General features: G+C 38.2%; 1 protein-coding gene across 5 annotated transcripts in view; it reads left to right on the top strand.

Moving 5' to 3' along the window:
- Positions 1-13,850, top strand: part of KCNH5 (potassium voltage-gated channel subfamily H member 5) — a 482,529-nt gene that overhangs the window by 227,013 nt on the left and 241,666 nt on the right. For all 5 annotated transcript variants that reach the window (XM_060294881.1, XM_060294883.1, XM_060294880.1 and 2 more), the window contains one exon: positions 10,534-10,960. In XM_060294881.1, the coding sequence (XP_060150864.1) occupies positions 10,534-10,960 (427 nt within the window). The remainder of the gene's footprint in view (positions 1-10,533; positions 10,961-13,850) is intronic.

The following is a 13,850-nucleotide window of genomic DNA, read 5'->3' as shown; positions in this document are numbered from 1 at the left end:
GTTAGGGCCAAAGGGCAGTCTTTGTGGCATAACCTTATCTGTGCCCCAAACTTCTTCATTCAGACAGTAGGGCATTATCCTTTGGCCACTATGCTCACCTCTCTGTTCATAAGTTCCTTTCCATGAATATTCTCACTTAAATAATCTTCCAGTCATATGACCTACACTGCTAGCTTTCCATACATGTTTAGAGGTTACCTTAGGGTTTAGGTTCCTAAGCTGGGATCTCCCACTAGGAGTGCAAAACATTGTAGACTAATGAATACAAAGATGTACAAGGCAAAGCCACTGAACTCAAATGTACCTACCTTCTAGCTTGAGAGAAAAACTTTCTCAAAAATTATGCAAGAGTGTGAATAAAGGAGGAGTAGTGTGAAGGAGGAGATGAGGTAAGGATTTGGAGAATGGGTAAGAGTCAGCCACAGGTTCCAAATTGGAGGATAGTGGCAGTAGGCTGAACTTTTAAATTCTATTCCAAGTGGATATTGGTGGTACAGAATGGTAATAAACAGATTTAAAGATTGATATCTTTTTTATATTTGAAAAATTTGGTGATGCTCCAGGATATATTCTTTGCATTAATTTTCTACAGAGACAAAGCAGTCTGCCTGAGGGAATTAGCTTTGGGAGGATAGGAAGTTGCAAACAATCAGGATAGCAATAGGATTCCTTTATTTGATTTTGTTGTTTACAGGAATAGAAACTTTTATCAGAACTGATCTTCATTCATGATGAAGGCTTCCTATTGTTAAACATTAGGGAATAATTCTGACATGGAGGCAAAGAAGGCTGAAATATATTGCAATATGTATACTATAATCCTTAAAATTTTTTTGCCTGAACTATCTATGGATACTTGCATAGAAATTGCTCTTTATCTTTCTGCATAGTAATTATCACTATGCTTGAGAATACATCATTTCCTTACTCTTCTTTGAAGGAAGTTCTAAACCTCCATCCCTACTCCCTTTGGTCTTTCTGTTACTTCATTTTATTCCATGATTTTATCTCTGCTTTTACATAACACATGCTAACTCACAAGGAACATGTTTATCTTTATATTGGAATTTTTCATCTTTAGGAAGTTTGTTTATTAGACATTGTGGATAAAGGGTTAACAAAACTATTTCTCCTTCTGCATTGACAGATTTTACCTTTGATCAACTGTCTTCCTTTGTTCTCCCAGGGACTGATGAAGGAAATATGCTATCTATGTTTCTAGACTGTATTACTTGTATTTAAAAAAGATCTCTGATTTGTAAATTACATCTGGACTATGAAGAACTTTTAGTGAGCTGTAAATAACCTGATGAGGATACCACAGCCTAAGGGTTCCCTGATTGATACAACTCCAAGCATATCCCTTGTGGAATTCTGAAAGCTATACCTGTGTTGTTATTATAGGTGCTGGTTTAGGTGACATTTAAACCTAGACCTGAAAGATGAGTAGAATTAACTAGGCAAAAGGAGTAGTTAGCGGGTTAGGGAGAGTGTTTTTAAAATTCACTTTTGGAGACCCCACCAGGTGAGAGAGAATATAAAAATTTTGAAGAAAGGAAAGACATTTTCTATAACTGGAGTACAGAGAGCAGAAGACAGAGATGCACAAGGGAGACTGGAAAAGTAGGCAGGGGCAGGTTGTGTTAAGGAGTTTGGATTATTGTAAAGGTGGCAGCAAGTTACTGAAGGTTTTAAAGCATCTCCCAACCTGGTTTGCTTGTGCATATATCATGATATTTGAAAAAAAAATCGAGACTTAGGCAATATACCTCTTTTTTGGTGCATATTTTGATCATGCTTTATATTCACTCTGGACCAATGGATATTAATGAGAACATTTTTTTTCCATAATAAGAAGCATTTAAAATTAGTATATCATGGATATTGCTTAAAACAGATGTCTGTCTATCTATTTATCTATCTATCTACTATCTATCTACCTATCTACTTATGCCACTGTGTATTGATAAGAATATAAATAGACTAAAACAGGTGGTATGTACAAGTTATTTAAATTGAGTTTCTCTATTGAAGCATATTAACTAATGCAGGGGTAATTAGTATTATTTCTCCATGGATCTCTTGGTAACATGAGTTGGAGAAATGAGTTCTGAATAGGAAGAAGGCAATAGAACTTGTTATATGGGTTAGAGATGCAGATAACAATTGTAGTTTGCTACATTAGTTTTCTTTCAGTCTTTAAATTGTACTCTACAAAAGGAAATGGAAACGGACTATTTAGTCATTCATGTACAAAATCTACTTAGAATAAGACCCCAATGCTTATAAAACAGAGTGGTTTCTATATAATTGCCTAATATTGTGCTACCCATGAAGATTAAATAACTATTAATTATTAATTACAATATCAGTGCTAGAGGAGTCAGAAATTATTATGAGAGATTTCTGTATTGCTTAGTTTATTCTTTAATTAATGTATTCATTTTCTTAATAAATATTTGGTGCTTACACTGTGGCAGGGAGTTCTAGAGTGTGTGCTAGGGATAAAAGAATGAACAAAACATGATATGAATACACAATCAGAAAGAGACAAATGGCACGAAGGGAACATACCTGGTCCTTTGAGATTATATAATGAAATGACCTGCTCTAGACTAAACCAAAACAGATTTTAGAACAACGGAAGCTATATGATTTTAAACTATGAGTGACTTCAAAAGATAACTCTTATATAGTGTTCAGAATAGAGTGGACGGAGTCAAATGAATGCCTTAAGATCTATTAGAACACTTCCATAGGTCTAGGAGAGAGATGCTAGTAGCATGGTTTAAGATGGTGTCAGTGGCGATAAAGAAAAGTGAATAAATTGGAAAGATATTTAGGAGTTAAAGTTAATAGGGTTTTAAGATAAATTGGGTATGGGAGATATCAAAGAAAGGGGCAACATGAATACTTCTTGGTTTCTGGTTTGTGTAATCAAATGGCTAGTGCTTATATATTAGAAAAGAACCAGGGGCAATGTCTGGAATGGGAAGGTGGAGGGGAGAGTAGTAACTTTTTTTTTTTTTTTAATGGGAGAGACATGAGATATTTAAATGTCTATGGGAAAGATGTAGTTGCAGGGGGAGTGGCTGGATTTTTGAGCAGAGGAGAGAAAGTTTAAAATATAGTGGATAGATGAATTCATAAGACAAGTAGTAAAATTGCTAGGTGGTTAGGAGATGTTTTGAGATTGATGATAATGAATTTCTAGTGGACTCAATCTGCCCTACTGTATTACTTTCTTAAGCAGTTCTTAAACACAGCCCTGAAGAAAGCTGATAATTGAGTTAGAATTAGGGTTTTGATACAGGTTATAATGAAGAGACAGACATGCTAAGGAATTCAGGATGTATGGTGGTGTTGAAATTATAGGGCCACATAAAGAAGAAAATGGAGAATGGAAGGGTTAATAGATTAGGAAAAAGCAGATCTGTCAGTAGACTGGAGATTCAATAAGGTTGAATGTTGATGTAATTGGACGGTTTAGCTCAACATAGAAGAAGATGTGGTCAGAAAACAAGATGGTTCAATTCAAGATTTCAGAGCCGGAAAACGTTTTAGATATGAGAAATTTCAGATTATGACCTCGGGAGTGGGCATCTAAGGAAAAGTGAAAAGATTGTTGGAGATGAATTGGTGGAGAAACTGCGAGGCCAGGTTTTCAGCAGGGTCATCCACATGGAAACAAGTTACGCAGGGTGAGGGCAAGCTTTAGGAGAGGTTGGATTTAAGAACTATTTAGGAGGTATATGAAGTAATAACTTGGAGTTCTTTGTTCTCATGGAATATTTACTGGCATAAATTCTTGCAAAGCAAAATAGTGACACATTTCCCAATACAAAAGGTAAATAATATCTAAAAATTGCATATTAACATTTATTTTATATATTCATATCTTACCTATTTGGAAGAATGTCTTGTTAAAATGAGACTTCTGTATCACATACATATCTGTGTTGCCCCCATTTTAAGTCAAACAAGTATGAAATACTGTGCACATAAATACATGTGCTTTCCTCACATTTGTATCAGTTAGCTTTTTTTCCCCACATAACAAACTACTCCAAAACTTTATGGATAACAACAATCACCATTTATTAAACTCACTTTCCTGTGACCTGAGTGATTCTGCTGACTTTGGCTATTGGCTTATCTCAGCTAAGTTCACCCATACGTCTGCGGTAGGCTGCTGACTAACTGATCCCAGATGGCTCAGATGGATGTCATAGGGCTGCTCCTGTGGTCTCTCATCCTCCAAAAGCCTAGCTGCCATTCTTCATATGGCAACTTAGAATGGCCATGGGTTCTAAGACCATGACTGGAGGCTATGCTTCTTGAGGTCTAGGCTTGGAACTGGCACAGTGTCACTTACACCACATTCTGCTGGCCAAATTAAGTCATAAGGCCAGTCCAGACTGAAGTCAAGATGGGGACATAGACCCTATCTTTTGATGGGAGAGGTCACATTGCCAAAGGGTATGGATGCAGGGAAGGAAATGACCCGAGCTATTTTTTTCCAAACAATCTACTACACATCCTGTGTGTGAGAATGCTAGATGTAGGTGAAAAACCAAGCAACTGGATGTTATAAGTCTGTACTCCTGCTCTCTCACCCCCACTTAATTGTCATGTGTCCTTGGACAAGAAAGGTCTTTGATCATTCCTCTTTTGTTTATAAAGCAAGGGGGGAAGAAGGTAGGAAAGAATACTAGCTGAGTTATCTGCCTACTATCCTTAGTGATAATCAAATGAGAGAATTGATTTGTATTTTAAATGGCTTTATCATTGTAAGCCATTATTTTTATGTTGATTACATCCCACATCTCTTTAATGTGGGAATCCACAAAAATATCCTGAAGAGTTAATAACGCTGAGATATCTCCTGGATATTTTTCTTTATGCTCCTATGGCCTGAGGGGCTTTTCAAGTAAGGAAACTGGCTAGAAAGGAAGGCTGATGACTGAAAGTTCTCCATTAACCCTGCTGTGTTCTATTATGCATTTGATGTGTTTGATATTCTCTTCCAGCAGTGGAACCCCAGGGATTTGTGAGCTAAGAGCTCAGAGGTTGGGATAGAGGCAGAATGCCACTGGAGTGCAGAGGAAGGCACAGGAAGATTGGAAAGCATGGAGTGAAATTAAGCAGAAAATGAATGAGCAGACAAAACTGGTGGAAAGCACAGAATCAAGAGGTTGTTATAAAAAGGTGTTAGGACAGAAGGGAGTCATTTTATTTTGGCCTGTCAAAGTATCCAGTATTACTATATGGGTTAAATTAAAATTCCCAACAAGGGATTAAATGTAATTTGAGGCGACTTCCCTGGCAGCCCAGTGGTTAAGACTTCACCTTCCAATGCATGGGGTGTGGGTTCGACCCCTGGTTGGGGAGCTAAGATCCCACATGTCTCGTGGCCAAAAAACCAAAACATAAAACAGAAGTAATGTTGTAACAAGTTTAATAAAGAGTTTAAAAAATGGTCCACATCAAAAAAAAATCTTAAAAAAATTACGTATACAAAAAAAGTATAATTTGAGGACCAATCTAAAGGTTATGAGGGTGAGTTGTAAAATCTCTTATTTTAGATAGAGTTGAATATGACACCTCTTCCCCCTCCCCAAATCACATGATGCAGAAGAAATCATTAATCTGAATTATGTACCGTGGTGAAATGTTAACCTTAACAACACAACAGTGACTAATGGATTTTCCTTAACATTGTTTTGATATTTAAATAAAACATTCTTTAAAAATTACATCAATATTACATGTAGAGCTCAAGGAAGCCACTTTGACTTCTAATGACGTCTAATCCCTAAGAGTAGTTCCATTTGTATTTAAACTTTTATAAATGGAATCATGCAATATATACTCTTTTGTGTCTAGTCTCTTTTGTTCAGTATGATACCTTTTAGATTCATTCTTGTTATTTCATATAGTTCTAGTCTGTTCATGTTTAGTTCTAGATAGTATTGCATTGAGTGAAGGTGCAATGATTTATCTATCCATTCTACTGGAGATGGACATTTGGATTGTTTCAAGTTTTAAGTATTTCATCAAATTTTAGAACAAAGTCATTAACTTTGAGTTTTGATTATAGTAATTGCATTAAATTCTTTTGGATACGAAACAGTGGAGAATGAGATAGCTAAAAAAAAACTTTCCAAATAAAGCAAACACTTCTGTATTACTCATTTTGAATAACAGTTTCTGGTTTGATAAGTAGATGAAAGGGACACTGTGGACAAATTAAAGGTGAAACTTTGGAGTTATGTTTGAGAGCAAAAAGGAGTTTGGTTTGACTGGAGCACTATTGCTTGGCAAAGGCATGGTTGGAAATGACCTGGCAGTGTGGACAGAAATGGGGTTGTGGACCTTGAAGGCCTGTAGAAATTGTGTTTAATGTCTATAATGAGCCTCTGGAGGATATGCTCGATACTGTCTTTTAAGAAGATTAATATTGCAGTGATTATTGGGATAAGGACAGGAAGACTGCACAGCAGTTGGCTATTGTGGGAAATGCATGAAGAATCTGCAGGACTAGGTCCATTCCTTGCTAGCTGTGTGACTTTAGACAAGTCGTGTAACCTGTCTGAGCTTCAGTGTCCGCCTATGAACAGTGGAGATAGGAGTCCTGGTATTGTGAGAATGAAATGAGTTGGTCCATGTTAGAGAATTGCAGACTCTCTAGGGTTCTGGGGCCTCCACAGACCCCTAAGTGGGCCACTGTTGGGCCTGGGTGGGAATAAATGGGAGGCAAGGTATTTAATCTCCTTTATTCAGTCTTATAGAGACTGCCTGTATTTAAGCCAAGACTGCTGGTACAAATGTGATTTGTTTATATCTAGAGCACATTATGCTCTAGATATAGTGAGGTTCAGAATGAGGTCAGATAGTGAAGTGCAAGGAGTGTGGACAAGACTGCCTATATTTGATTCTTGGCCCCTCCGCTTACCAGCTGCATGAACTTAGTCAAATTATTTAATGTTTCTAGGCTATGTTTAGTAATGATACCTATCACATAAGATTATTAACTATGCCCCCTCCCTGCCCCACCACACACTCAATTCACCCCACCCACATTTACTTGTGTCGTAAAAAGATTTTCATAATTTATTGAACGTATTGACTGCTTAACCTATTACCGTATGCCATACTTTGTAATTGACACTAGGTATATTCTTCAAGGGGTTTAGAGTTTCCTGGGATACCATACATGCAAACAGAGACTTGTAATAAAGTGCTATTATGATGACTGTTGTAATAGAGATGGACAAAGAGGACATGATAATACAAAATAAGGACACCTAACTCTCACAGTGGGTATAACAATGAAGATGGTGGGGGAGGTAAGAAGATGTCAGGGAAATGGACATGGAGGAGTCTCTGCCATAAACTATAAGTAAGACCCCGGCCACCAAGAGAGGGGGAGGGAAGAGTGCTTTAAGTACAGGGGACAAATTGTTCATGTGGCATGAAACAGCATGGGCACTCTGGGAACTACACATAGTTGAACATGGCAGGAGTCTAGACAGCAGGAGGAGGACTTGCTGGGAGAGATGCTGACCAGACAGGCAGATGCTAGGTCCTGAAGGGCTTTGCATGTCACAGTAGGGAGAATACTTGATTCTGTAGGTAATGAGCTAATACTAAAGATTTTAGACCAGAGAGGGACATGATTAGATATATATGATGTAAAACGATAGCAGGCTGGCCTCTACAGTGTGATCACATAATTAAAGGGAGTGAGAACAGAGGTAGTATGGCTGATGGAGAGGCTATTCCTGTCACACAGTGAGAAAAAACATGAAGCCATGACCAAGGCATGGCCTTGAGAATAAGAAAGAAGGGATATTTTTGAGAGATTTCTTGAGCACTTTGAATGCTGAGATCCTCAAGACTTGATAACCGGTTGGATGTGACAGGAAAGGGGGTGTTCAGCCCCAGGTCTGAGAGACTGCCTTCATAATGATGTTGTTCACAAGAGTAGGGACATATTACCTTTTGAACACCTATGGAATATCTAAATGGAAATGTACAGCAGGTATTTGGCTTCTGTATCAGGAACTCATAGAAGTCAGTTGAAACATGGGCATGCAGTAAATCAACCAGGAGAGGCTGAGGGTAATCGTAATGAGAATCCTAACACATAGAAGAAGCATGGATAAGGTCAGCCCCAGAAAATGATTTTGAAAGACATGTCCGCTGGAGAGTTGGCTAAGATCTAGGAGAAAGTGGTGACATAGAGCCCATGACAGAGAGAGTTTACGATACTTACCAGACATTTTGTAACATTTAAATAATATTGGACATGGCTATAGAAAATGGTGCTTTTTGATTAAGTGGAGTCCAGAGTAGGTACCCCTCAAGGTGGATCACCTGCCTACATCAGAGGTCAGGGGAGTATGTCCTCCTGTTATTTGGGCCTAATTCGAGTGGGTCCTGATTCTTTACATTCTAGTTGAGGGTTGTGACTAGTTTTTAGTTTAAATGGGGTTAAAGGTTTCCTCTCTGTTTTCTCTTCTTTTGTTTTTAGCTGTGTTTTGAAAAAAGAATTCCAGTAGAAATAATTTTCTCTGTAGTATTGTGTTGGCCAAAAAGTTCGTTCGGGTTTTTGTAAGATCTTATAGAAAATCCCGAATGAACTTTTTGGCCAACCCAGTATTTAAATAGAAGTAACACAGTTCCTTTAAAAATTGGAGCTAAGTGGAGGACAACATCTACAATAACACTGTTTTTATTTTTTAATTTAACCCTTTGAGTTTTTCATGCATTTTGACTATGGGTTTCTTTAGAGCAGAAGCAAGGCACATTTGTCTTAATGTCCCCAGGGCACAACTCAGAGCCTGTCATATAGAAATGCTCAATAAAAACTTATTTTTGTCTTTCTTGTTCATGATTATGTAGTTCCTTTTTTGAGAGCTTCCAAGCTCTCCTGAATCTTCTTACCTTTCAACATCTCATTTCATTGAATTATGCCAATTCATCTTCTGAATTTTATTAATGCTACTCTTACTGTCTAAAGTTCAATATCCCTGCCTAAGAGCCAGGCCTAAGGTTATCGAGGTTGAGACAGAAAACTGTCCGGATGCTCCTGTTCCTTTTTTTGCTTCCTTAAGGTCTCCTGTTTTTACTTCTCTTTGTTTTCTCTCTCTGTATTTCAAATTTTTATTTTGCAAAATTTCAAATATATACTATCATATAGAGTATAACCAAATGTATTCCCAGCCTTTTTTCACTGTAACTTTACGATGCCATAATTGGAGTCTCATTAATGTTACATCTGTTCTACTGTACCAACCAGTTCCTCCATGTTGATCAGACTTAAGTTCAGAGTAGGTTATGTTAGCTGCCTTGTCTCCTCCCTGGGATATAGAATTAGCAGTAAGGAAGTCATGGACTCTGTGAGACTTGGAGGTGATGATCAGATGAGAGGGTCCTGGGTCACTGCTTTGTCTTTCCCTCATGCACCAGGAATGGCTTTACCCTCTCTACCTGGGTGGCTTATCACATGCTTCCTCAAAAAGTAACTTTGAGAACTTCACTGATTGAATAAAGTCTATGCTATGTTTCCATTTGGATAATGCTATATTTGATGTTTTTTTTTTTTTTTTTGCGGTACGCGGGCCTCTCACTGTTGTGGCCTCTCCTGTTGCGGAGCACAGGCTCTGGACGCGCAGGCTCAGCAGCCATGGCTCACGGGCCCAGCCGCTCCGCGGCATGTGGGATCTTCCCGGACTGGGGCACGAACCCGTGTCCCCTGCATCGGCAGGCGGACTCTCAACCACTGCGCCACCAGGGAAGCCCTATATTAAGCTTCTTAACAAAATATGAATTTTCTTGCTGCCATTCCCTTAAAGTATTCTTTTCAATGACTATTGCCAGAAGATGATAGAGTTTTGTAGGTATGTTCCCATTCTAGGTTCAACTCTTCACTTTTTCACAGCTCTACAAATTTAGTGCTTATCATAACTGTGGCAGGAGGTGGTGGAAATAATGGCATTTGCTCATTCTAATATACACAGAAGTATTTCCTGTTTGCTTGACAGTAAAACTAGGATTCCTTTTTCAGAAGTTTTGCTGTTCATAGCATTTATAAAGAAATAAAATTAAATCTTTTAGAGTACAGGAAAAGTTTTGTAGGAAGAAGAAATAAAAGGTCTAAATTCATCACCCTATTTCTATACTCTGAGTATACTGCATTTGAGCTATTTTCTCCTTTGGTTTTTCTCTGTGCTATTTATACTCCACTTATGAAAATAAACTCCGTCTTCCTTACCTAATGAAAAGTTTTTTTATCTAATAATCTACAAATATCTTTTTTCCTGGTGGGAAGGAATCTGCATTTAAAAAGTTTCTTTATCACTTCAGCTTTTTGTTGTTGTTGTTGACTTAAAGTGGGAGCTGTAGTATGTGTATGTTCTTAGTATATAAATGGTGATTGAGTTCATTAAGGTGAACCACTGTATTGTTTTCCTTAGCCTCTTCTTTTCTGAAAGTGTTGTGTCATTTCTTTTTTTTTTTTTAATTCAGGGAATCAGCAGTCTCTTCAGTTCTTTAAAAGTGGTGCGTCTCTTGCGACTGGGCCGTGTTGCCAGGAAATTGGACCATTACCTAGAGTATGGAGCAGCGGTCCTTGTGCTCCTGGTGTGTGTGTTTGGACTAGTTGCTCACTGGCTGGCCTGCATATGGTACAGCATTGGGGACTATGAGGTCATCGATGAAGTCACAAACACCATCCAGATAGACAGTTGGCTCTACCAGCTGGCCTTGAGCATTGGGACTCCGTATCGATACAATACCAGTGCAGGGATATGGGAAGGAGGACCCAGCAAGGATTCACTGTATGTGTCCTCTCTCTACTTTACCATGACAAGCCTTACAACCATAGGATTTGGAAACATAGCTCCTACCACAGATGTGGAAAAGATGTTTTCCGTGGCCATGATGATGGTTGGCTGTAAGTATCTTTTCTTTTCTTTTTTTCAAAAAATTATTGTTGTTGATAGTTCTCCAGGCTCCAGTCTCTGACAGGAGTAAATGAAACTACTTTCTCTTCAGAAAAATGTTTAATTCATGTCATTTACATTGGTTTAATTTTTATTCAGCCTTAGAAAATAAAAAGGCAAAATAATATATTTTACTTTTTAGAATGTTTTAGCACATGAAAAGCAGTATGAATGGACTGCTACAAAAATTAGAATGGGAACTCTTTGATATAATTCTGTTCATAGCATTGTACCTGGCAGAGCTATCTCCAAAAGGAGACCAATATCTAGAAAGGCAGCATCTGGCATATTCCATAGGTTTTGTGGGCAATGCATAAAATTCTGAAAAAGTAGACAGGATCTGATATGAGATACCCTGTTTAGAAAATGTTTTATTTAATAATTAGTTTTATGTAGGCTTTTACAATTAAGACTAGGCAAAGAGTTTATAAGTCTAGTCTCCATTACAAAATTCTAGCTGGAATATATTCCGGTCTGAGAGAATGAAAGTATTAGTAAATGTAAGCTTATTCAGCAGTGACAAAAGTGTCTAGGATGTAGCATATAGACCTGAGTACTAAATGTCTTGATGATGATCTTGGGAGTAGAATTCTCTCTACAGGAGTGAAGGACCAAGTATTCTAAACTCAGACTGAGACTAGATGATACAGAAGATCAGAATTAAGGAAATACATACAAAAGAAAATGTTGAAAAAGGAGTTTTTTGAGGGGGACTTCATCACCATACACACCCTCACGTTGACTTTGATGATTTATCCAAGCCTAGTTCTGAGACCTAGAGTAACCTTAGGACTGGAGTTTTTTGTTTGTTTGTTTGTTTGTTTTTTGCGGTACTTGGGCCTCTCACTGTTGTGGCCTCTCCCGTTGCGGAGTACAGGCTCCGGAAGCGCAGGCTCAGTGGCCATGGCTCACGGGCCCAGCCGCTCCGCGGCACGTGGGACCCTCCCGGACCGGGGCACGAACCCGTGTCCCCTGCATCCGCAGGCAGACTCCCAACCACTGCGCCACCAGGGAACCCCCACACGGGATCTTTTGTTGCGGCACGCGGGCTTTTCTAGTTGTGGTGTGCAGGCTTCTCTCTAGTTGTGGCGCATGGGCTCCAGAGCGTGCGGGCTCAGTAGTTGCAGTGCGCGGGCTTAGTTGCCCCATGGCATGTGGGATCTTAGTTGTCCAGCGGCATGTGGCATCTTAGTTTCCCGACCAGGGATCAAACCTGTGTCCCCTGCATTGAAGCCGGATTCTTAACCACTGGATCACCAGGGAAGTCCCAGGACTGGAGTTATGATTAGTGTTTTTAGCACCTTTTAAGCCTCTGGGTCATGGTAATTGGTTTTTGGTCTAACCCATCCTTTTTGAGATTCCACATTATAGAATTTTATATTATGACACTAATGGGAAAAATGTTAGAGTCCAGGAATGTCGGCTGACTCGTGAAAGGTCAGTATCTTGGGTCTAAACAAGGTACTTTTCAGAGTTCATAATGTCTGCAGGCTATTGGTCACCAATGTTAACAGTTGTTTAGCCTTCTGTACTCCTTTGTACAGGTACAGAAACAAGAACACACAGGTTCTCTTCACTGCTTAAAAGTAACAGAGGGAGAGTGAGAATTCCAAGTGCTGTTTCCTCCAGAGGCTTTTAGGAGGAAAATGTTCTTACAAAGAGATCTTGATGATCTCTTAATTAAACTACTGCCTACACACTGAAAGTGGTAAGATGTATTGGCAAAAATGGTGCTTTATAAATTCAGAAGACAACGTTTTGTCAGATATAGTATTTATTACTGTACTACTTTTAATATTTATATAATGCATTTTGCCTTATACTTGAGCATAGTTAGATTAAAAAAATTATTTTGAATTACAGATTCACTGGAAGTTGTAAAGACAGTATAGTGAGGGCCTTTGTGCCCTTCCCTTAGTTTCCTCCAATAGTTGTATCTTATATGACTCTAGTACAAGATCAACATTGGCATTGGTACCATGTGTGTATATAGTTCTGCGTTGTTTTATCACATGTGTAGATTCTGTAACCACCATTGAAATCAAGACACAGAATTGATTCATTACCGCAGAGATCTCCCTCATGTCACACTCATGGGCTTCCCCCAAGCCTCCCCAACCCTGGCAACTACTGATCTGTTCTTTATCTATATAATTTTGTAATTTTGAAAATGCTATATAAATGGAATCATGCAAAATGTGATTTTTTGAAATTGGCCTTTTCCACTCAGCCTAAGTCCCTTGAGATCCATCTGAGTTGTTGAGTGTATTAATAGTTTGTTCCTTCTTATTCCTGAGTAGTATTCCATGGTTTGGATATACTGCTGTTTAATCATTCATCTATTGAAGGATATTTTGATTCTTTCTAATTTTTGGCTATTACTATAAAACTTCCATGCACGTTTGTGTAGTTTTTTGTTTGGACATAGGTTTTTAGTTCTCTGGGATAAATACCCAGAAAAGAGATTTCTGGGACATATAGTGTCTATTTATTTTTTTAAAGAAATTGTCAAACTATTTTGCAGAGTAGACATACTAGTGTAGTTTGATTTTCAACAAAAGAATAACAGAAAAATAAAATCTATGTAGAGTTGAAGGACACCATTATTTACTTTGTTTCTCAGGCCCCAAAACTTGGGAATCATCCTAGTTTCCTGTTTTTCTCATGTATTACATCTATTCATAACAAGTTTATTGGCTTTACCTTCAAAATACTCCATTCAAACCACTTCTTTAGAAATTCTACTCAATGCCACCCTCCTATAAAAAACCACCACAATGCCAATCACTCTTATTCTCTTCCCTTTAATCTTTTTCTTCATTGTATCTACCAAGACCTGAA

The sequence above is a fragment of the Globicephala melas genome, chromosome 2, assembly GCF_963455315.2.
Source record: "Globicephala melas chromosome 2, mGloMel1.2, whole genome shotgun sequence".
Classification (NCBI taxonomy): Eukaryota; Metazoa; Chordata; class Mammalia; order Artiodactyla; family Delphinidae; genus Globicephala; species Globicephala melas.
The sequence above is the reverse complement of the archived record's forward strand: the minus strand, read 5'-3'. Positions and strand labels throughout refer to the sequence as shown.